This window comes from Mauremys mutica, chromosome 7 (genome assembly GCF_020497125.1).
Source record: "Mauremys mutica isolate MM-2020 ecotype Southern chromosome 7, ASM2049712v1, whole genome shotgun sequence".
In the NCBI taxonomy this organism is placed as follows: Eukaryota; Metazoa; Chordata; order Testudines; family Geoemydidae; genus Mauremys; species Mauremys mutica.
The window spans coordinates 59,777,246-59,802,264 of record NC_059078.1 but is presented as its reverse complement, the minus strand read 5'-3'; the positions used below and the strand labels follow the sequence as shown (position 1 = coordinate 59,802,264).

At 47.1% G+C, this 25,019-nt stretch overlaps 1 protein-coding gene across 4 annotated transcripts in view; it reads left to right on the top strand.

The window, feature by feature from the left end:
• MARCHF8 (membrane associated ring-CH-type finger 8) overlaps positions 1-25,019 on the top strand; it is a 185,161-nt gene that overhangs the window by 128,784 nt on the left and 31,358 nt on the right. For all 4 annotated transcript variants that reach the window (XM_045024670.1, XM_045024671.1, XM_045024672.1 and 1 more), the window contains one exon: positions 8,803-8,853. In XM_045024670.1, coding sequence (XP_044880605.1) covers positions 8,803-8,853 — 51 coding nt within the window. The remainder of the gene's footprint in view (positions 1-8,802; positions 8,854-25,019) is intronic.

Here is a 25,019-nt window from a genome sequence, read left to right as displayed (position 1 = left end):
ATCCAGCTAGAGTGCTAACACAGTAAATAGACAAGACAGACGAAGGGCAGGAGGGGAAACAGGGACAGAGAGCAGGTTAGTAGCTCATCCAAGAATAGACCCCAGGACACCTGATTCCCCATCCAGAGCCTTAACCAGGAAACCATGCTGTCTTCCACAGGCCTGATTCTTCTTTCACTCACACCCATGTAAATCTGGAGTAATTCCACAGAAGTTAATGAAGTTACACAATCCTAGTACCACTGTGAGAGCACAATCAAGCCTGTTGCTTCTATTAGCTGGTGTCCCATCATAGTGGGCACTGGTATTACCATCAAATCACTCTTTTGAGTGTGGGGTTTTTATTTTTTTTGAGGGGTTTGAGTGATGATGCTTGCTTCTCCATAATTATGGATTACTTTTCTGAATTATCATGCTGTGCTTCATCTTTGTACCCATTAGAGGCTTGTTGAGGTGAGCCTTAACCTGTGGAACTCCTTGCCAGAGGATGTCGTGAAGGCCAAGACTATAAAAGGGTTAAAAAAAGAACTAGATAAGTTCATGGAGGATAGGTCCATCAATGACTATTAGCCAGGATGGGCAGTGATGATGTCCCTAGCCTCCGTTTGCCAGAAGCTGGGAATGGGTGACAGGGGATGGATCACTTGATGATTGCCTGCTCTGTTCATTCCCTCTGGGGCACCTGGCATTGGCCACTATTGGAAAACAGGATACTGGGCTAGATGGACCTTTGGTCTGACCCCAGTATGGCTGTTCTTATGAGCCATGAGGTTTGGGTTTTTTTGTTGTTGTTGTTGTTGTTTTTAGCACTTGTTCCACGTAAATGGCTCTGAAGAAGCATCTAGACCTGAAAAAAGAATGTGTGTAAGCTGCAAAGCTTGTCTCTCTCCCCCAACAGAAGTTGGTCCAATAAAATATACTACCTCACTCACCTTGTCCTGTTGCTTTAGTCTGCTCAGCTGGTGATGCTATGCTAAGGAAATGGTGGAATTTGGAAAGAGGACAGTGTGGTATATTGGCTTTGTGTGTATCAGTGAGCAAGAGTTGCCCCCCCCCCCCATGACTGGCTTACTTTTGCCATCGGTGGCAGGAGATCTTCTGGCTGCAGCATTCAAGGCTGGGATTTGGGGAGCTGAGGGACGAGAGTATTAGTCCTGGTTTTCTGTGTGTGTGTGTGTGTACACGTTCCATGGATTCGTTACAGTAGGGAAACTGAGAAATACTGTGACACCCTGATTTTGAGAGTGGGCTTGTGAGTCAAGCAAATGGGAAGAAAGGCACCAAGTCTGTGATTCATGGAGTGAAATGAGCGAGAGTAGCCAACAAAGGGAGGCAGAGGGAGGCGGTAGGAAGGAAGAGCCGAAAGCAGCAAGGAAGCTAGTCGGTGAGGTGGAGGTGGGCAGAAAGGTTGCTGCAATGGTAGGTAATAGTAGGGAAGCAGGTCTCTAAATCAGGGAAGGGGATGGGGAAAGTGAATGCGAGGACATCCTGAGAGAAGCAAGCCAGGGCAACGGTGGCTACACTCTCTGTGCACACTAATTCCTCTGTCTCGGTCCTCCAGAGCCAATCGCCAGTGGAGATCTCAGAGGAGCAGCTGGCTTTGGCTGCAGAGAGGCTTCCACTAAGTCCTGCTGCATTTGCTGTTGTTAAACGATCTGGATTTTCAAGTGTGCCTGCCCAGTGGCTTTAATATAGCGGGATGAATTTCAAAAGGCAGGATTCTGTTATCCCACATGGAAGGGCTGACCTGCGCCAGAAAAAAACTGCATGCTCCTTAGTGGGTGGTAATTATACAGTGAATAATCGGCAGATGCTGTATTTGCCTGACCTAATGCTCTTCCTGCCTTAGAGATGTAATCACCAGACTGGAGCATGTCTTGCTGCATGAGGAAAGGGCTCTGAAAAAGTCACTCTAACACCTTGTTCCTACATGATAATGTTAACTGGATATCATCTTAGTCTTCTCACTGGTGACGGTTTTAATTTGTGAACAACCCAAATGATTCAAAGATGAATGTACAATCAGAGGATGTCTTTGTTCAGAACAGAGCAATCCTTTATTATTTTCATTCCCTTGTAACTCATTATCTGCTTAACATTTATTTTCCTCTCTCAGCTACAGTGGTTGCCATTTAAAGTCAGCCCTCACCAACAGCTATTTCTGTGGTATCACAGCTATTTCCCATTTTAATGATGGAGAAACACAACAGATCTTTTGTATACCACCGTGTGGCAAACACCGGCTCTCTAATGGCGACTGCTGTGCTTTTCCTTAATGATTAGATTGTTGTTATTTTATTTGGCAAAGAAAACCAAACAGCACAGCTAGTGTTATGAACTCTCTTATTTAGAGGCGTTTCTGTTGCTGTTTAATGATCAAAATCTTTTCGGCACTTTTGATAAAGGGAGGAGAGAATGCTAGAGTTTCTTCTCACCAAGCCGTTACTTAAACATTCACGATTCTGCTAAGCTCCATGTGGTGAAGTGCAAGTTGTTCTTCGTGAAATGAGTGCTAACACACTGAGATGGTTTAAAGATCTCTGTGTGTACGTAAACTGACGTGCAGCAGTTGCATCAAAAGTCTCTCTCTGATTCAGTGTACTTATCTTAAGACAGCCTAGCATTACAGTGATATTCCAACTAAAGCAGGTGTGTGCTCAGGAGCTAATACTGGAGGTGTAGGTGCATGTGTGGTGACTATGTAGTGGAGAGGAGTGCACTAGAAGTACCATACATGAATATTTTTGCGGAGGAGGGGTGATGTTACATGAAGAAGATAAATATTCCCATTCAGTATTTCATAAGGAATTATTCACCCAAGAGGGTTTTATGGATTATTTTTAATTACAGGATGATCCTTTTAAAATAACAGTACTAATAGTACTGGTTAGTCTGAGTGGTTGAAGCCCTTTATAGGTATGATCTCTAACAATACATCAATAAAGATAATGTGAGCAGCCGTGTCTCAGCTGCTCAGAGCATCCAGCAGATAAAATCACAATCCCAGGAATTCAGCAGCAATTTTAGTTTCTTTGGTGTGGGTTAGAGCAGATTTTTCTCTGCATCATTTATCACATTGTGCACATATGGTCCCTGTACTTCATCCCATTCATTCTTACTAATTTCAACCTGTCCTTTTCAACACACCTGAAGAAGAGCTCTGTGTAGCTCGAAAACTTGACTCTCTCACCAACAGAAGCTGGTCCAATAAAAGGTACCCGACCCACCTTGTCTCTCTTTTTAACACAGACATGCCTGTGTATTCAGTAATGATTCCTAACTTGGAACCTGCTGAAGGTAAAGAGTGGCGTTTGGAGGAGGGTTGGGGAGCACAGAGTTAGCATGAAGAAGCTTTGATCATTTCATTTTGTCTCTAAGGCGTTTGAAATCCCAGCCCTAGTTTTTAGGCTGTCAGTGGCAGGGAGTTATGTATTGTATGCCCCAGGCAGACGCTCCCTCACAGTCTCTCTCCTTAACCCACATGATCTTCCTTTACTTCACCTCCCACCCCATCGCTAGACAGGGAAGTGAGTGTAACCCCACAGGTTATGTAGCTCTCACCATGCTCACAAGTCTGTGCCATTTTCTCTTCAGCAGAGCTTGTAAACGTGCCCTCCAACCTGGCAGCCTCATTCTTCCTTCCTCTGCCATCTCTAGTGTCAGCGAAGTTTCTCTGTTGCTGTAGTCACGTTTCCATTTGATGTGGTGATGAGATTGGATACCCAGCCACATAATGCAGTACTTTCTTGCAGTAGCACAATCCAAGATTAACTTCTCAAATGACCCCGGTGTCTGTCCTCTCTCATTGGCTGATTGTTCTTCTTCCTATTCCAGACTTTCCAGGAACACTAATTTGCATGCAATAAAAATATTTCTCCAACTCTAAAACCAGTTTCAACCAGCACATACAACTCCCATTGAAGTCAATGGTGATTTAGGCCCAGTTACTCCAGGGCTGAATTTGGCCCCTGCTGATTTTAAATTTGACTGTCAGTTGCCTTGTACAAGATCTCAGTGGCTCACTGATTGGCACTTCATTGAAAGAATGTTTATTGCCATGCAAAAGAAATAGCTCCTCCTTCCTGGTGTTCTAACTGCTACATGGAGTAACATGCAGATCTTGGGGAACTGAATACTGTGCTCTGTATATGCAAGCACTATGGTAACCAAGCAGCTGCCTCTTCCTGCTCACTGCTTCCCTCAACTCCTCCCCTGCCAAACAGGCAGGTCTCACTGAGGGCACGTCTACACTACGGGATTATTCCGAATTTACATAAACCGGTTTAGCAAAACAGATTGTATAAAATCGAGTGCGCGCGGCCACACTAAACACATTAAATTGGTGGTGTGCGTCCACGGTCCGAGGCTAGCGTCGATTTCTGGAGCATTGCACTGTGGGTAGCTATTCCGTAGCTATCCCATAGTTCCCGCAGACTCCCCCGCCCCTTGGAATTTCCGGGTTGAGATCCCAGTGCCTGATGGGGCAAAAATCATTGTCACGGGTGGTTCTGGGTAAATGTCGTCAGTCACTCCTTCCGCTGGGAAAGCAACAGCAGACAAGCATTTCGTGCCTTTTTTCCCCTGGATTGCCCTGGCAGATGCCATAGCATGGCAATCATGGAGCCTGTTTTGCCTTTTGTGACTGTCACCGTATGTGTACTAGATGCCGCTCACAGAGGCGATTCAGCAGCGCTACACAGCAGCATGCTTTTGCTTTTGCATGACAGCAGAGATGGTTACCAGCCATATTGCACCATCTACCATACCATAAATTGGTAATAAGATGATCGTGGCTACCAGTCCTTTTGCCCTGCACCATTTGCTGCTGTCATAAGTGCCCCTGGCTGAGATCAGCCAGGGGCGCAAAAGCCAAAATTGGGAATGACTCCCTGAGTCAATCCTTCCTTTTTGGTATCTAAAAATAGAATCAGTCCTGCCTAGAATATGGGCAAGTGTACTAGAGCAGGGGTCCCAAACCCCCGGTCCGCGGCCCGGTACCGGTCCGCGGCCTCTTAGAAACCGGGCCGCGAACCGACCCAGTGGAGCTTCCGCAGGCATGCCTGCGGGAGGTCCAGCTGAGCCGCGGGACGAGCGCTCCCTCCCCAGTCGTGCCTGCGGGAGGTCCGCTGCTCCCGGGGCTTAGCTGGAGCTTCCGCAGGCACGCCTGCGGAAGCTCCACTGGAGCCGGTGGACCTCCCGCAGGTGTGCCTGCGGAAGCTCCAGCAGAGCCCCGGGAGCAGCGGACCTCCCGCAGGCACGACTGCGGAGGGAGCGCTCGTCCCGCGGCTCAGCTGGACCTCCCGCAGGCACGCCTGCGGAGGGTCCGGCAAACGAAAACGGTCCCTGGACCTAAAAAGGTTGGGGACCCCTGTACTAGAGAACCACTGTATATCATAACCAGAGAGCACAGCTGCTCTGTGTCAGATCCTGCAGAAATTATGAGCTGTATGCTATTTACAGGGGGTGCTCCTGCAACAACCCCACCTGTTCATTCTGTTCTTCCCCCAGCCTTCCTGGGCTACCATAGCATTGTCCCCCCACTTGTGTGATGACACAGTGACTTGTTAGTGAGAAATGAGTGGAAGGCAGCCTCCAGCTGCTATGATAGTCCAGACAGGACATTAAGCAGTGTGTAGGAGAGGAGCCCAGCATCCCACTGCTAGTCCAGGGGCAACTGAATCTTTTCTTTACACATGAAGGGTGGGGGCTGATGGAGCTCAGCCCCCTGTTGCTATGATGAAGACGGTTACCAGCCATATTGCACCATCTACCAGGAAAAATTAGGGGCAGGCACCCTTGATCGACCTAACTGATGCTAGTCGGCATGGTTACCAGTCCTTTTGCACTGCCCCATGTGCCAATAGGCTGATGATGACAATGGATATCAGTCTTATTGCACCATCAGCCACCCATGGCAGGGGGGGAGCAAGGATGTTGGTGTTGAGTGCTGCAGCATCGTGTCTATCTGCAGCATTCAGTAAAGATAGGGTGACATGTAAAAGAGTCAAGAGAGGATTGTTTTCCCTTTCACTTCTGGGGGTGGGTGGGGGGGTGCGTAGATTGCCGACCTATGCCCTGACCCACCGCGGACACTGTGTTTGACCCTAGAAGCATTTGGAGCTCAGCCAAGAATGCAAATACTTTTCGGAGACTGCAGGAACTGTGGGATAGCTTGAGTCCTCCAGTCCATGAGCGTCCATTTGATTCTTTGGCTTTCCGTTACGCTTGTCACGCAGCAGTGCGCTGAGCCCCTGCTATGGCGTCTGTCTGGAGATTTTTTAAAAATGATTTTGAATTTCGTCTTCTGTAACGGAGCGCTGATAGAACAGATTTGCCTGCCCTTACAGCGATCACATCCGCATGGTCCATGCGGGAGCTCTTTCTTTATTTTGATTTTTAACTGCATCACCACATGTGCTGATCGGAGCTCCACGCTGGGCAAACAGGAAATATTCAAAAGTTCGCGGGGCTTTTCCTGTCTACCTGGCCACTGCATCCGAGTTCAGATTGCTGTCCAGAGTGGTCAGTGGTGCACTGTGGGATACCGCCCGGAGGCCAATACTGTCGATCTGCGGCCACACTAACCCTAATCCGATATGGTAATACCGATATTGGCGCTACTCCTCTCGTTAGGGAAGAGTACAGAAACCGGTTTAAAGTGCCCTTTATACCGATATAAAGGGCCTCTCAGTGTGGACGGGTGTGGCGTTAAATCGGTTTTACGCTCCTAAAACCGGTTTAAATGCCTAGTGTAGACCAGGCCTGACTATGGAGAGCATGGAAGAGGAGTCAGTTGCTGTCTCCCTGGCACATTCCAGCTGGATGGAAGGAGGGAAGAAACAGCTGCTAGTATTTAAAAGCAGCTTAGCCCTTGCTGATGAAATCTTGTTGCCTGCTCCTCCTTCCCATCTCCCAGCACAGAGCTTTTGACCAGTGCTAGGTTTGTGCTCATGAAATAAGCCTCCTGGAGCATGATAGTGTTAAAGTGTGGGGGTTAATGCAGGCCTGTAATCCGCACCTGCTGAAGGACTAACTTGGCTTTACACTGGCTTGACGTGGAATTAGTCATTAATTGTCACCTAATTGTAGCCAATCACAGCCAGCACCCACCATAACATGCATGTAGATTTCATGTCTAAGCTGATCTATGAGTACTGAAATTGGCCTGATTTATGTATTTATATATTTAGTTTTACCCTTTCTCTTGGGTACAGTATTTAATCTCCCAGCCGCCTCAATGGCCAGCATCAGTGCTGTTTGGTGTCGTATTTCCTGTCAGAGTCCCTTTTGTAGGATATAAATGTGTCTCTTTGGGAGTGAAAAGCCACATAAGGAAAGTGAAACAGTTTGGTCCCTAAGGTGTCAAACAGAAGGTCATGGTTTTGGCAACTCTCGCACAGGATCAGTTATTATGAGAACGGCTGATAAAGGTGCCATATATTTGAGGGCTAGTCTCAAACCAAAACACCAGATCTGACCACCCCCAAAGCTTGAGGAAGTTGGATCCTAATTTGCATCTAAACCTTGTGGATTGTCCTTATGTCTGGTATTTTTCTAAAAGAAAAATGTCCCTCTTGGATTCCATCCAGAACGAGCAAGCAACTTCCTTGCCAGATAAGCAGCTTTCACAGATTCTCAGCATTGGAACGGACATGCCCAATCACACTTACGACTAAATCACATTACATGTAGAAAGTGGAATGGATGGGTGGAACCCAGAGGTGCTCAGCTAACAAAGGTGATGAGCACAATATAAATACCTAAAGGTCAGATTGGCAGGTGAAGGAGATAAAGAGGCTGCATAATGTATTCCCTACTGGATACAACTGTATGGATACTTGTAGAAACAAATACAGCACCTGATTAATTTCAGTTACATGACTGAACAGAATCAGCAGATCTTCTGCAATTCCAGCTGTCATGGTGTTTCCAGCTCTGTGCAGCTCGGAAGCTTGTCTTTCTCACCAACAGCAGTTGTTCCAATAAAAGATATTACCTCATCCCCCTTGTTTCTCTAATATCCTGGGACCAGCATGGCTACAACAACACTACATACATATAGTGTTTCCAGTGTGATAATGCTCAGTGTTCCTCAAGAAAAGGCAGTTATATGGTATTTTGTACAGATGCTCCCCGAGTTACGGAAACCTGACGTACGCAAATCCGAGCTTATGGAAAAAGTTCTGTAAGATAGAAATAGGAGGATGTGGGGTTTTTTGCAGGTGTTTTTTGTTTTTGTTTTGTTTTGTGTGTGTGTGTGTGTGTGTGTAATAGTCGGAGATACGTTTCCAACTTATGCAAAATTCGAGTTACGCAAGGCGTTCCAGAATGGAAGGCTTGCGTAAGTCGGGGAGCATCTGTATTATGAAATGACATGAACGTGATTTATTCAGCAGTGTTTTGTGATATAACTGAGAGCCTTTTCCTGAGTAAGGACTGTAGGATTTCTCCTGCAGTGATTATAATTTCTCAGCGGATAAGAGGGGTGGGATTCATTTCCAAAATAACTGCAGTACAGAAAAATGGCTTTGCAATATTGACTCAGAACATATTCCCCAGTTCATGCAAGTCTTGTCTAGTTGAATTCTGTGTGGTAATATAGCCATTATAGAGATGAAAGGGCCCAATCATACTTCCACAGGAGTTTGTGGCAAAACTCAGATTGACTCCAATAGGAGCAAAATACTATTAATATCTTCTGCTCTGGTATTTCATCTGTCTATTTGACTGTTAATATCTGGTTTAACATCTCCATCCATCAGCTCTCTGTCACTCCAATGATCCTTTTCTGTTCTCTTTCAGAATGAGAAGGCTTTGGGACATTCCGTGAGCCGTTCCAGTAACATCTCAAAGGTACAGTATGCAATGGATTACTGTCTTTGGTAAATTTGAATTTGTGTGGTTTTGTTTTTTCAGACATGTAGGATATACATTCTGTAGTGATCAACAGAAAATGCATTTATAATGATGGCTAATTGTAATGGAAGAAGGCACTCTGTCTAAAAATTAGAATTGTGGATAATTTGTTCCTGTGACATACCAAGTGTACAATCTATACTAGTGAGTAGCTGTGTCACCCCTGCCCTCTAACCTGGGATGCCCTTTACACTGCTTTGCTGTTGTTGCCTCCACTTCTGGACTGCTCACAAACAGCCTCCAGCATGTATGTCACTCCCAGCTGTGACTGTGTGCACTTGCAGCCTGCCAGTAACACTCAAACTTTTACCAGCCTGAATTATACTACAGGGTGACTCTCACATACTCCCAGTCCCAGATTTTCTCCAGAAATGTACATCTTGTACTGCCCAGCTCTCTCCTGGACAATACAAGATCATATAAAGTCCATCGTTTTATTAATAGAAATGATATGCACAAATTTTATTGCCTCAAATGAAGTTTCCCAGACACTTCAATTCAAACATGCTGGATTAGATAAAACAATAAACAAGTTTATTAACTACAAGGATAGATTTTAAGTGAATACAAGTAATGCAGTAGAAAAGTTAGAAATGGTTACAAGAAAAACAGAAATAAAATGCAACTAGTGCCTGATTTAACAAGCTACGTTAAATTCAAAGCCATGTTTTTCTCACCACATGTTCTCAACAATCTTACTGGCTGCACTTCTTAGGCCAGAATGCCTTTTTCTTTGTAATGGCTGCTTCCTTTGTTCCTTCTGGTTCAGTGAATCAATGGACAGTGAGAGAGAGGAGGAGGTGGGGGGCCATCGGGGTGTCTGCCCCTTCTTTTTATAGTCCAGTCCTCCATTTGAGAAGCATCTCCAGCGGGGAGCATGGCACCAGGCAGATTGTGTGGACAGGAGCCCCTGCTGTTTCTTTGCTAAAATGTAGATGTTCTGCCCATGCCCCTTTTCCTGCCAATGAATAGCCACTTAGCAGGTAGTGGCCCATTGACCTTGTTTACACCTGGCTGAGGTGTCAGCTTGTCCTTTGTCTTGGAGGAACTGGTTTGGCCACTCCACAGACTTGGAATGTGTTTTAGTGAAACCATACAGTGGAATCTTATAAGTTTACATACAATGTTGCTACACATATTTTACTAGAACATTAATGACCAGCAAATTATGAGTTTTCAAATGATACCTCACAAGGCGTTCCTTGTAGAAAGATTACCACAATAGCATGCAAGGGCTGAATACAGGGTTACGCCTGTCACAGTTCCTAATAATGGAATAGTGTTTAGGAAACTCATGCATGAAATACTTCTGAAAGTCATTTCCCTTTAGCCTTTTCAGAATCTGGGATCTCAGCTCAAAGGGCTGGATTGTGGGTAAGGCCACAGACGGCATTAGGGGAGTGCAGAGGGGCTTTGCTGACTCAGACAGAATTTCTCCTGGGATGGACAGGCTCCAGTCCTTCCCCCACTGGAGTAGCTGATATCAGTGGTAGTGATAGGTTGGGGAGGAGTCCTGCCATTCAAGCAGTGCTAGGACCATGTCTGTGATTGGCCTTTACAGAAGTGAAGTTGGGGGGCAGTTCCCTGCAATGTTTTCTTCCTCCTGTTCTACTGCTCAGGGGCAGTCTCAGTGGAGACCTTTGATATATCTGATGTGGCTGAGTCAGAAGGCTCGGGCAGGTGGCCGTTTAATATCTGAGTGCTCTGCCTTCTGCAGATGACACAAGGGAGATAATCCCTTCCCCACAGAGTTTACAGTCTACGGAGTAGATGGTCACTTTGCACTCTGCCCTGAATAAGGGGTGAAATGTAATTGTACCACCCGAGGAACAGACCAAGGGGGGAGCAATGACTCTGAGAGGCTTTATCAGTAGCAGGTTACAGTCCCCTCTCACCATGCTGGCTCAGCTCTGCAAGTCAATGAACTGAGGCCGGGGGATTGGAGTCAAGGCTCTGCTCATTCCCTGGCGCTGCCCACCCTCTCCCCGCCCAGAGGAAGTTTGTTGTCAGCGAAGCGTGGTATTTGTTCCCTGGAACAGTGTCTACAGTTACGCTAACACATGTATGCTTGTTACAAGGGACTAAGCTCAGTTAGCAGCAGGACCTTCCACTGCCCTGTAGGCTAGACAAAGGCTTAAGGCAAAGTATCCCGACATTTATAGGCCGAGGCAAACAACTGGGCTATACAGCTTACATCCCACCGTATGTATTTTTTGACATCTGGTTGTTACCTCCCTTTGTTCCTGATATCTTGCTCAAAACATCTCTATTAATCATTCTGTCAAACCATCATATCTTGCACTAGATTGGGATGTATCTGTACTAACCTTGAAATGTACAGTAGAACCTCAGAGTTATGAACACCTTGGGAATGGAGGTTGTTCGTATCTCTGAACAAAACGTTGTGGTTGTTCTTTCAAAAGTTTACAGCTGAACATTGTCTTAATAGAGCTTTGAAGCTACTATGCAGAAGAAAAATGCTGCTTTTAACTATCTTAATTTAAATGAAACAAGCACAGAAACAGTTTCCTTACCTTGTCCATTTTTTTAAAACTTCCCCTTGTTTTTTTTGAAGTAGTTTACGTTTAACACAGTACTGTACTGTATTTGCTTTTTTCCTCTGCTGCTCCCTGATTGCATTCTGCTGGTTCCAAATGAAGAGTGTGGTTGACTGGTCAGTTCATAACTCTGGTGTCCGTAACTCTGAGATTTTACTGTATTTACGTAACTATCTAATACCTAATATGCTAGCAACAACTCTACCAAATTCATAAACTTATAAACATCTACTTTGATAGTTGGCCTAACTTTAATTCATGACCTCTGGTTCTGGCCTCAGATCCTGTACTAGTGTTCCAGGCTCTCTCTGCCACATTCCCCTGCTTTTTGTCTTTTTGGGGGAGGATGTTTACCCATCATCCTGGAAAAACATAATGCATGGATTGAATATGAGCCAGTGATCATATGCACTGTTTCTTGGCTGTTTTGCTTTACCCATCCATACATTCATGCCCCAGATGTCCAATGGTCTGCATGTTCCCTTGTATGACCTGTAGACAGTTTTCTTTTTCCAAATGTTCTTAGTTCCATATTGTGGGCCTGGGAGTGTTAGGTTTGGGACTTCGTTTGAGAGATAATAGTTTTAAATTCATTTTTCAAAACTGAGATAGGCACTATTACAATATAATCTACAGTTTTATGTACATAAGGAGTAAAACAGGAATTTGCAATAGTGACATCACAACTGAGGCCTTTGTATGTACATTTTTATAATTAGTTATTACATGGTACTCTGCATCCAGGTTATAGATTGCCCTTACTGCTGGTTGCCACCATCTAGGAAGTTTCTCTTCCATTGGATTGGCCTGAATTATTGTGGCCACGCACTGGAGTTGTGATGTCAACAACTTTCCTGGCATAACAAGCTGGGCATAATGCTCTTTAGGTTGCATCGCTCTGTGATACTCCAGTAGTTGATGTAGATCTAGTTGCTTCTTGTAGATGCTGTTTTCCAGATAACTTACTGAATGGACAGTAACCAGCTTATCAGAAATTGCTGTCAGGATTCAATATTGGTAATTTGATACTAAACAAAATTGTTTTGAATAGTATGTGCAGAGTACATCACAGCTCCAGAGTTATACAGAAACCTTCTCCCTTTGTATACATTACACATCTCATTGTCTTTCTGTGCATTGCATCACACACTGCAGGAACCAATCCCTGTGCAGCATGTGCTGTCCACTCACCATGATTCAACTTCCTCTTTACCTCATCTCTGCACTCTTCGTACCAAATTAGTGGTGTTAATGGACAGGGGGTCCTATGGTTGCAAAGAGATTGGTCACCAGTGACTCCCACTCGGCGTTGTCTGTCACGGCCTCTCTCACATTCTCCTTTATCTTCACACTTGGCCATAGGGCATGGGTCCCAATCTGAGTCAGAGAGGTGAGGTTCAGACAAAACCCATCCAGACTCCCCTGGCATGGTGATGGTCCCCACTGAAAAGCTGTGATATCCCAGAGCACATACTGTGTACCGGAGCCGTACCACCTCCCGCACTCTCTCTTTAATGACTTGTTAGGCCTAACCTCCCTCACTTGTGCTCAGGTTCATTTGGGTCAAACAGTCACAGAACCATCTGTGCTTGATTCGTTTACAGCAATCTGTGTTTATTTCATCTCCTCCTTGTGTTGCCGTCTCCACAGTGGATAATGCTGTTTACAGGTCCCATTCTCGATTGATCCCATATTGTTAACATATACCAATTCTTTAGGACACCCCATCCATCTGGGAATAGCAATCATAATTGGCACAGTCAAGTTATTAATTTCATGTGGTTCCCAGGGTCCAGGACCTTCTAATCTTGCAAATTGCAAATATTTTTTTCCAGTGGTATGAATTCCTTTTTCCACTCGTATGATCCAGATAGGTGTGCTGTTTTAACAACCTTGATCACTTCCCCTTTTTTTTTTTTAATGGCTTGACCTAATCCATCAATTAGTGAGTTAATTTTAAATTTTAATTTCTTAATATTTGCAAATTTCATAGGGAGACCCGGACTCCCCGTGCCACCCAGTATGGTTGTCAAAGTGTCCTGCTAGCTCTACAGCTGGGTTCTGTTTACCTGCACGTCCACCAATCATTTTGGGCCTACTAAAATACAATTGTTTTGCCTAGAAAAACCCCAGACTTGTTTATATGCCACAACAGTCAACATTTCTTTACCAATTTGCCTTTTCCTTGCCTTTATATTGTTCTCTGCAATTAGTCGATTAATTTTTGCTTGTATTTGGTTAAGTAGTTTAGCAATGTCATCCACATTGTAAATGGTGCACTGTTTCTTCAGCAGCCAAGCCCTAAATACCATGAATTACAGGTTCAGAGAAAGTTTCCGCTGTCTGGTGGTTACAGTAGTTAATGTTCTGTTATAAGTGCATATATACAGTGACCCCCTCATTTAAAGTCGTCCCAGTTAACATTGTTTCGTTGTTATCTTGCTGATCAATTCGAGAACATGCTTGTTTAAAGTTGTGCAATGCTCCCTTCTAACCGCCTGCTTTGTCCACTGCTTGCAGGAAGAGCAGCCTGTTGCAGGTAGCTGGTAGGGGTTTGGAGCCAGGATGGACCGGCAGCTCCCCTATTGGCTCCCCCATCAGATCCCCGCTCCCCTAAGTTCCCTGTGCAGCAGCTGCCAGCAGGCTAGCAATTGCAGTTATCCCTCCCCCCACTGCCATGTGCTGCTCCTGCACTCCACCTTGGAGCTGCTCCCCGAGCCTCCTGCTTGCTGTGCGGGGGGGTTGCGGAGTGGGGGCTCTAATGTCAGGGTGTCCGCCTCCCCCCTGCTCCTACACCCCGCTTACCGCTTCTTCTCCATATAGAACAGGGTGGGGACATGGAGGGAGAGAGACAGAGAGAGCCTGGGGCAGCAGCTCTCTCAACTTCCTGATCCACTTAAAAAGACAATGCACTTAAAAAGAGTGGGTCAGTTTACTTAAAGGGGCAGTGTGTATTTCTCTCTCTCTCTCCCACACACAAGGTGTGTGTATGTCTCTGTCTGCTATGCTATCTCTCCTCCCCTCCATTCCTGCTGCCTTGTAGAGTGTGAGGCTACATTAACAAGGTGTTAATCCTTGAGGGCTCAGCCAAGTGCTAGTTCATCATTTAGCACAGGGGTTCTCAAACTGGGGGTTGGGACCCCTCAAGGGGTCACAAGGTTATTACGTGGGGGGTCGCGAGCTGTGAGCCTCCACCCCAAACCCTGCTTTGTCTCCAGCATTTATAATGGTATTAAATATATTAAAAAATATTTTTAATTTATATGGGGGGTCACACTCAGAGGCTTGCTATGTGAAAGGGGTCACCAGTACAAAAGTTTGAGAACCACTGATTTAGCAGCAAGGCATTCCCTGGGAAATATCCCACCCTCTTCTACCCTCTAACTTCACTACCTCAGCCAAGCTTCACAAGCATCATAGCTGTCAACAGTATTAAATTGTTTGTTTAAAACGTATATTCTGTGTGTGTGTGTGTGTGTGTGTGTGTAGTTTTTGGTCTGGTGAAAACAATTTCCCTGGAACCTAACCCCCCCCCATTTACATTAATTCTTATGGGGAAATTGGATTCGCTTAACATCGTTTTGCTTAAAGTCGCATTTTTCAGGAACATAACTACAACGTTAAGTGAGGAGTTACTGTACAAATATATTTTTATATCACCCCTGTTTCATTAGGTCTCCAGATTCAAATAATCTTGAAATGTAACCCATAATTCCATCTAGATTTTGGAGTCTCCTATTTTGAGAGATACCAGACTGTAGAACAGGGTTCTCATACTGGGGGTCGGGACCCCTCAGAGGGTCACAAGGTTATTACACCTCTACTCCGCTATAACGTGACCTGATATAACACGGGTTTGCGTATAGCGCGGTAGCAGCAGGGCTCCGGCGGTGCTTTAAAGGGTCTGGGGCTCCGGCTGCTGTGGGAAGCCCCGGGCCCTTTAAATCACCGCTGGAGCCCTGTCACTACTACCTTGGGGCTGCGGCAGTGGGGCTTGGGCGGCACTTTAAAGGGTCCGGGGCTCCAGCCACTGCGGGGAGCCCGGGCCCTTTAAATCACCACTGGAGCCCTGCCGCCACTTCCCCGGGGCTGTGACAGCAGGGCTCGGGCGGTGCTTTAAAGGGCCCAGGCTCCCCAGAGTGGCTGGAGCCTGCATCTCTTTATATCACCGCCGGAGCCCTGCTGCCCCTACCCCGATATAATGGGGTTTCAGCTATAACATGGTAGGGATTTTTGGCTCCCTGCGACCGCATTATAGCGGGGTAGAGGTGTACATAGTGGGATGAAATCTGCTGTCTCGCTCAAGAACAAAATGAATGGAGGAGAGTGGTTGGCGCCTTATGCTCCACAGGGAGTGAATAAGAAGAAGAAGAAGAAGAGGTGTACATGGGGGGGGGGGTTGTGAGCTGTCAGCCTCCACCCCAAACCCTGCTTTGCCTCCCACATTTATAATGGTGTTAAATAGATTTTAAAAAAGTGTTTTTAATTTATACGGGGGGGGGGTCGGAATCAGAGGCTTGCTATGTGAAAGGGGTCACCAGTACAAAAGTTTGAGAACCACTGCTAGAATAATCTTTTGCCCAACCCTTGAGTCTTGTGTACGTTCCTGATAAAATGCTAGTATATTACCTAACAAAGAAGTATACAGCAGTAATACAGTTGCTTTTACACAGTAGCCAAATTCATCCATATTTCAGTGCAACCTTTCTGCCAGTCAGAGCTGGCAGCAGCCAGGGCTGGGTTCAGTATGTAGGGGTTCCTTTTTAGCAGTACAACACAAAACCAGCTCGAGCCCCCATCCAGTAACCTGGGACAATTACACACCACCACCTGGGCACCTCTAAGAGTCAATACTTCCCATGTCGCAAGGACAGAGTCTGAGTATAGCAAAAACTTTTAATAAAAGAAGGGAAGTAACCCGGCATTAACGTGAGAAAACAGGGTTTATAAACACAAACCATGAGCAAAAGACCCACCCCCAAGTAAGTTGGGCAGTGTCCTTTTCTCTTAGGTTCTTAAGTCCAGCAACCAAAAGTCCATTTAACGTACCCATCCCTTCTCTGCACCCCACTCACAGTTGCTGTCCTTGGTCAGTGCAGACCCAGAGTTCAGAGGTGCATCTGCAGAGTTCACCTCCCACCCTGGTTGGAGGGAGGAAAGAAGGTACCTTACTTGCTCCACTGCCCGGGCACTTGCTTGTCACTTTTCCCTGCCAGTCACCCTGCTGGCCAATCGCCACGCTTCTCTGCCAGGCTCCACTCCTCTCCACCAGCCGCCCTGCTGGCCAATCGCTGCACCTCTCTGCTGGGCTCTGCTCTGGCCCTCTCCGCTAGCTGCCTTGCTAGCCAATTGCCGCACCTCTCTGCGGGACTCCCCTCTAGTCCTCTCCGCCGGCTGCCTTGCCGGCTGATTGCCGTATTTCTCCAGTGGCCTCACTGGCAGCCGATTGTTGAGATGTCTTCAGGCCCCACCATTTAACACAGCTCTCAGTCATTTCAGCTGTTAGTGGGGGGAGCCTTACTGCTGGTGCATACTGGGCAGTCTCTTGTATCAGAGACACTGTTCCAAAGCAGGTCTAATACTCAGACCTAAGTATCAGTGATTTCAGCTCTGTGGTGTGTAACAAGACTCTTAATTGAGTCTAAATTAGCTATGATATTACACAGTGGAGAGTAGAAGGGTCAAGTGACGTCTACAATTCTTAAGCAGGGTCCACCACCAACTACAAGTACCTGTTCCTATCATCTCTCAAGTCACTGGGCTTTGGAACCCATGTCCCCTGCTTAGTGAGTGCTGTTTCGTTGAGGGTGAGTCCATCAAGCAGGAAATGCCAAGTACAGTTCTGCTGCCCTTGATTCCCAATAACAACTCTTTTACTCCTGCCCCAATAACAAGGGGACTGGGGATCTAAGACCAGCCAAAAGTGATCATTTGGGCAAGTAATCCCATCATGCTGAGCACTTAGGCAGTGCATGTGTCCATGCAAATGAGATCAGCTCCTGAAGTCCTCTTCCACAGCTCATCACTAGATGTCAGGGGAGAGCTCATTCAGACTCTGCTTACATCAGTAATAAAGATTTAAAACCACAGGCACATGAACTTACTTTGCTCCATAAAATACATTTGCAGAAGCAATTTGATGCCTTCTAGATTGCCACTCGCGGATAGATTTCAGTCCATTGCAGAAGACCTACATAACACCCTCTGCACAATTTAAGCCCTGTGTTAAGAGTTAAAATAATATAATAATAGCGGTAAAGCAATATGAAAGGCTTCACACTGGGGAAAGATCTCCCTACATGTGTTTGTGAGCAAGAGCCTGATTTTGAAGGGCTTTATATATTGCTGAATTCAGAGCAATTGATGCATACTGTACAAGTGCTTGAGACTTAAGTCTCAAAACTGCTCCTGTTGCAGAATACAGAAATGAGTTTTGCCATGGAATTTAGTGGAAGCTGAATCAGTACAGAGGTGCACAAACATCTGCCAGCACCTAAGGATATGCCTGTGCTTGAGCTGGGAGTGGGATTCCCAGCTCGAGGATGCATACCCATCTAGCTCTATTAGAGCAAATGCACTAAAAATATAGTGTAACCACTGTGACTGCAGGAAGGGCTAGCTTACGGTCTCAGATGTGTAGGTACTTGGGGTGGCTAGCCTGTCCTTCCACTCATAGTGCCATGTTTATGCATTATTCGAGTGCGCTAGTTCAATTTTAGCTAGCGTGAGCAGGAAATTGCACCCCCAGCACAAAGTGTAGACATACCCATATAGAGGAACAGACAAACATGGTGTAACTTGGTAACGCTGCCAGTTGTGCTTGTGCACGCAGAGCTGGACCCAAGTTGCAAAATTAAATTCCAGATGTAAATATCCTCAAAGCTTAGGAGTGATCTGGTCTGATGTTTTGGTTTGCCTCATAACAGAGAGGAGCCAGCTGCAAATTTGAGACCTGGATCCAAAATTCCCCACAGTTCAGGGGAGTTTGGATTCAGGATTTTGGTTTCAGCCCTCTTCTATTCACAGGAGCAGATTTTTTTCCAACGATAGAACAATGGATGCTGTGTACTGTCAGGATTGCTAAATAGGTAGTTCATACCACAGCACTTATCATTTCCACAAACATAGTTTCAGGTATTCGGTTTGTTTGTTATATTATTTAACTGTTAAACCTAAATCCATTTACTGACTGATGCCTGCACTAGACACATACCTACTGGAAATGAAACCAAACATTCTTTTTCTTTTTTGACTTGCACATCAGTGCTCAGTGCCTGGATCTGGTTTTCTTTGAATTCTAAGCAAAGTAAAGGTTTTCTTGGTGTCTCCTTGGTGACTGTGTTTGTTTCAGGAATTGTGAGTGGGCGTGAATGTATGAGGTGGTAATATATAGTTGCATGGCTTTTGTGGTTTTGAATTGGACATTATTTGTCCTTAGCAATCTTAACAGTTGAACAGCGCTTTCTATGTGTTTTGGTATTTTCGGGTTTCAATCTTGCACTTTTGAAGTTCTCAAACTCCCATGGACTTCACTGGAAGTTTAGGGTTCCTTAGCAATGCCATATCAGTCCCTAAAGACTATAGGGATCAGTGGGATCCTAAACCCTGTTGTAGCTTTCGCAAAGAGAGCTGTGTTATGAGCACCACTCATTAACAAGTGGACAATTCAGAAAGCCGAAGATTGCAACTTTTATGAGAAATGGTTGCTATAACAAAAATATGTTTTTTCTTGTGTAAAATTGTGAAGAGTATAGAGTTTTACTTAAGTCAGAAGAAGAGTTTATTTGGCAATTCTGAGAGCGCAAGTTGTTTTCCACGTTAATAGTCTTGATTTCATAGGCCTGATTCCAAGTTTAATGTCTGGCCTTGCAAAGGGCTCTGTATTAGGCCTTAGGCATGTATGTGGGAGCCAATGTTTTCTAGTGGCGAGAGCACAGGACTAGGATGCAGGAGACAAGGTTCTGTTCCCACTTCTGCCATTGGTCTGCTGGGTGACCTTGGACAAATCATTACCCCTCCTTGTGCCTCAGTTTCCCCATCTGTAAAATGGGGATAATGAAACTGACCTCCTTTTTAAAGCACTTTGAGATCTATGGATGAAAAGTGCTGTATAAGAGCACTATCCCTTTAGGACCAGATTTGCCGGTTTTACACCAATGTAACTAGGTGAGTAAAATTACTGATGTAACAGAGTGGTAAATCAGGCCCTTCATATGCTTATAGGTCATTTCATGCATGTGACATTTAATTTATGGCTAGTGGAAACTTATTAGTCATAAACTGTTAATATTTTAATATGTGTTTTTCTATGTGCAGTAGTCTAATAATGTACAACTGACTAAGAACTTGTCCTCATTGGCTGTGAATTTCTAAATTATTATCATTAATCCTGAAGTCCCTCTGTACAGTACCAGCAGCAAAGAATCCTGTGGCACCTTATAGACTAACAGAAGTTTTGCAGCATGAGCTTTCATGGGTGAATACCCACTTCTTCGGATTCTTTGCTGCTTCTACAGAACCAGACTAACACGGCTACCCCTCTGATACTGTACAGTACCAGTCACTCATGGTGTAATTCAGAGGTCCCCAATCTGTGGGATATCCCCCCCTAGGGGGGCACTGAGGAATGTTGGGGGAGGTGGCTGGAGTCCAGGCCAGCTCCCCTCCCCCCCAGGGTGGGGCAAGGAGAGAGTGCCACCCTGCTCCATGCCTGGCCCTGACCCTGGCTGCCGGCCCGGGGTCCCAGCTGTACCCTTGTCTGCATCCCCACCTTCCAGAGCTATGGCCCTGCTCCCGGCCCCAGCTCTAAGGGTTGGGGGGGGCACAAACAGGGGAAAGGGGGAGTGTAAGGTAAAACGTTTGGGGACCACTGGTGTAATGGATCAGAAGCAGTTCCATTCTAGTCCATGTCTTGGTAGCTGATACACCCAGATGTATTTGATGTGTTGTTTTATGGATTTAAATGAAAACACTAAAGATAAAGAATGTTGTTAGGCTTGGAAGGATTACATTTTTATTAGTAAATGTCATTAAACATCAATTTCACCATACACACGCAAACCACTATAAAAATATTTCAATCAATGATAATCAAAATGTGTAGATAGACAAAGCAAGAAAAATGCTGCTTGAGAACTTCTTAGAGTTTGATTTAAGGATATTTATTTTGTGTACTTTGACATGTGATGTTGATTATTTGTGTTTTAACAGTTATAAAACTTTAAATTTTTGAATCTCAACAGTTACTGTCACTAAACAATTGTCTGATCCCCCTCATTGTCTGACATCCCTTATAATTCCCCACAACTGTGAAAATTTAAATAATAAAAATAGAAAAAAAATGCTTCGAAATAAACATCTGTATTTGTAAAAGTTATTTAAAAAAAAATCTAATTTGTCAAGCCTAAATATTATGCAGGGATTTGATGGAAAATGATTAGTGCTCCTTTGCAGCCACAAACATGCACGGTATGATTCTGTAAAAACTCTTACCCTATTGGGTAAACGTACTCATGTGTGTGCCTTCTGTAGGATTGACTGCTGGTTGTGTAAGAGTAACTGGGTTACAGAATTGCTGCCTTACTAACATGAGATTAGTGGATGTTGCATCATATTTGCAAGGACGGGGGATGGTCTAGCTGTTAGAGTCGGGGACTGGAAGAGAAGATACCTAATTTAAGTCCTAGCTCTGCTGCTGATTTGCTGTGATATCTTGGGTAAATCTTGTAACCTCTCTGTGCCTCAGTTTCCCCATCTGTAAAATGCCTGTAATCATGCTTACTTCCAAGAGCTGATTTTTAACAGTGAGGGTAATTAACCATTGACACTTACCAGGGGTTGTGTTGGATTCTTCATCACTAGCAATTTTAAGATTGGAAGCTTTTTTAAAATATATGCTCAAGTTCAAACAAGAATTAATTCAGGGAAATCCTATGGCCTGTGTTACACCAGAGACCAGACTAGAAGATCATAGCGGTCCCTTCTGGCCTTTGGATCTATGAATGTATATTGAAACAGCTCCATAATAGTGTGCAGTAAAGGCCTTGTCTTGCTGCCATTGGATTCAATGGCACATTGACATCATTCAGGCAGGATCAGCCCGTTAATGAGTGTGTAACCATAGCTTCTTCGAGTGATTGCTCCTATGCATTCCAGTTAGGTGTGCACGCGCTGCGTGCACGGCTCGTTGGAAGATTTTTACTCTAGCAACACTCGGTGGGTCGGCTGGGCGCCCCCTGGAGTGGCGCCGCTATAGCGCTAGATATATACCCCAGCCGACCCGTCTGCTCCTCAGTTCCTTCTTACCGCCCGTGACGGTCGTTGGAACAGTGGAGTGCTTAGTTGACCTCCACAGCCCTAGCTTCTCACTGTTTTCTATCTCATACTTGTTGTATATAGTTCTTAAATAGTTAGATTAGTTTAAACAGTTTGTTGTATTTAGTGTTAGTTAGTTAGGGGAAATCGAGGGGCTTAGCCCTTCTTTTTCCCAACCCGGTGCGGGCTCATGCCCAAGGCACCGGGATTTAAGCCGTGCTCGGCCTGCCAGTGGCCCATGCCAATTGGAGACCCTCACGACTCCTGCCTGCGGTGCTTAGGAGAGTCTCATCTTACTGATAAGTGCCGCATTTGCAAGTCCTTTAAGCCAAGGACAAAGAAGGAGCGGGACTTTGGTTTGAAGCAGCTCCTGATGGAGTCGGCACTTAGCCCTGCGGTGCCGACACCAGCCGCTCCACAGACCTCTTCGGTGCGGAGCGCTCCAGCGGTTCCTGGCCGTTACGGTACCGAGGCCATGAAGAAGCAGCGGCCGGCACCGGCACCTCGGCACCGTTCCCTCTCTCCCTCGAGGAAACGTAAGCCAGCGCAGACGTCCTCCAAGGTCTCTGCACCAGGACCTATCGCCCAACCACCGGCTCCGGCACCGACGCCCCCGGCACTGACTCTGGCAGCGCATAAACCATGCGCTGTATCGTTGACTCCGGCACCGCAAGGGCCGTCGAGTCCGGTACCTCCTTGCTCCCCGGTGCATACCGTGGTCGAGCTCGCTCTCCCGTCAACTCCGGAAACCTTTTCGACGTCGAGAGAGCTGATAGTGTTGACGGAGCCAACGCATACTCAACCCCCGGCACCGCTGGTGCGGGTTGTTAAGTCAGTGGGCAAGCCGGCTATCATGCGGCCTCCTTCCCCTGACAGGCAGGACAGACGCTACTCCAGGTCCCGGTCCCGGTCCCGGAGGCGTTCCCATTCTTGCCGCTCCAGATCTCGGCACCGCTTGCAGTCCCGGTACCGCTCTCCATCGCGGTATCGGTTGTACTCACGGAGACGATCCCGGTCCCAGTCTCCTGACAGATGCTATCGGCACTGATCCGGCTCTCGGTACCATTCCCGGCACCGGTCCTCCCGTAGCCGCTCCCACCGTCGGGACTCGAGATCCCGGTTGACCTCCCGGCACCAGCACGGTAGATGGTCCCGGTCTCATTCCCGGCACCACGAAGACCGGCACCGTTCCCCGGCACCGTCCAGGGACAGACCGGCGGCGTCGACGGCACAGTCACAAAGTCTCTCGGCACCGCCATGGCCTTCGAGACAGCCGTCCGTCTCCTCTCAGGCAGACAGCGCAGTTGATCAGCGCACAGAGCCTCAAGGGCAAGACCAGGGTCCTCCTCAATGGGGCTTCTGGACTCCATGGGCCTACCATGAGACTCAAGGAGTGCCTTTTTCCACTCAGCGCTCCAGGGCATCCGACCACAGAGTGCCTGAGGCTACGGTCAGCAGACCACCTCCCACAGCCATGGTAGAGGAGCCGCTGGCATCCACGGATGCAGAGCATCCCCCTGTCACTGAGGCCCCGCAGCAGCTCGATGAGCCCCCACCGGACACGGTGCTCCCGGGCCTATCATCCTCTTCCTCGCCGGATGAGGCCGTGGCTGGGGCGTCCTCCTCGGGCCCTCCACCAATCGATCTCCGGGCCCATCAGGACTTGCTACGACGGGTGGCCCAAAACATAAACCTGCCAGTGGAGGAGGTGGCAGAGGATGATGACCCCGTCGTCAGCATAATCGGAGTAGATGCGCCTCTTCGTGTGGCCCTGCCCTTCATCCGCACTATCCAGCGGAATGCGGACACTGTCTGGCAGTCACCAGCATCCCACCGCTCGGGGGGTGGAGAGAAAATACTCGGTCCCATCCAAGGGATATGAGTATCTCTACATGCACCCAGTTCCATGCTCGTTGGTGGTCCAGTCCGTTAACGACCGTGAGCGACATGGCCAGCCGGCGCCAGCGCCCAAGTCCAAAGAAGCGCGGCGTATGGACCTTTTGGGCCGTAAAGTCTATTCGGCCGGAGGCCTCCAGTTGAGAGTCGCCAACCAGCTGGCTCTCCTCAGTAGGTACACCTATAACACCCTGGTGTCCCTCTCGAAGTTCTCTGAGCTTGTGCCATCCAACTCCCGGCCTGAGTTCACGGCCCTTGTTGAGGAGGGTAAAAAGGCGTCCCGCTCGGCCCTCCAAGCCTCTCTGGACTCTGCAGATTCAGGAGCCAGGACTTTAGCCTCTGGAGTGACCATGCGGAGAATTTCATGGCTTCAGGCCTCCACGCTGCCCCCGGAGGTCCAACACACCATCCAGGACTTGCCATTTGATGGCCAGGGTCTCTTTTCTGAAAAGACAGACTCACAACTGCAGACCCTCAAGGATGGTTGAATCACCATTCGCTCCCTGGGCATGCACATGCCTGTTACCCAGCGGAGATCCTTCCGGCCACAGCCGTACCGCCCGTTCAACCAGCCCAGACCGCGGCCCGATAATAGGCGCAGAGCAGAGTGAACCGGCGCAGGCAGTCGGGCAATCAGGGAAACCAGTCCCAACCGCCCTCTAAGCCTACCTCGGGACCCAAACAAAACTTTTGATGGGACGCCCGAAGACGGCCCACCAGTTTCTTTACCAGATCTTTCCCCGTTGTTTTTCAACCGTCTCTCCCAATTCCTACCGGCGTGGTCCCAGATGACAACCGATGACTGGGTACTTCGCACGGTGGAGTCTGGTTACCGCCTCCAGTTTATTTCGCCTGCTCCCTCCCACCCACCCTACCCGTCCCTCTTCAGGGACCCCTCTCACGAGCAATTCCTCTTGCAAGAGGTCGAGACTCTGTTGAGTTTGGGTGCCATAGAGGAGGTGCCGGAAGGCATGCGGGGCAGGGGATTTTATTCCCGATATTTCCTAATCCCCAAGGCGAAGGGAGGTCTGCGAGCAATCCTCGACCTCCGAGAGCTCAACAGTTTTCTGGTCAAGCTCAAGTTCCGCATGGTAACCCTGGGGACCATTATTCCCTCCCTGGATCCGGGAGACTGGTTTGCCGCCCTCGACATGAAGGACGCGTATTTCCATATTTCCATTTACCCTCCTCATCGTCGCTACCTGCGCTTTGTCATCAACCACGAGCACTACCAGTTTACGGTGCTTCCCTTCGGTCTCTCCACGGCACCGAGGGTCTTCACCAAGTGCATGGCGGTGGTCGCCGCAACCCTTCGGCGTCGCCGGATACATGTTT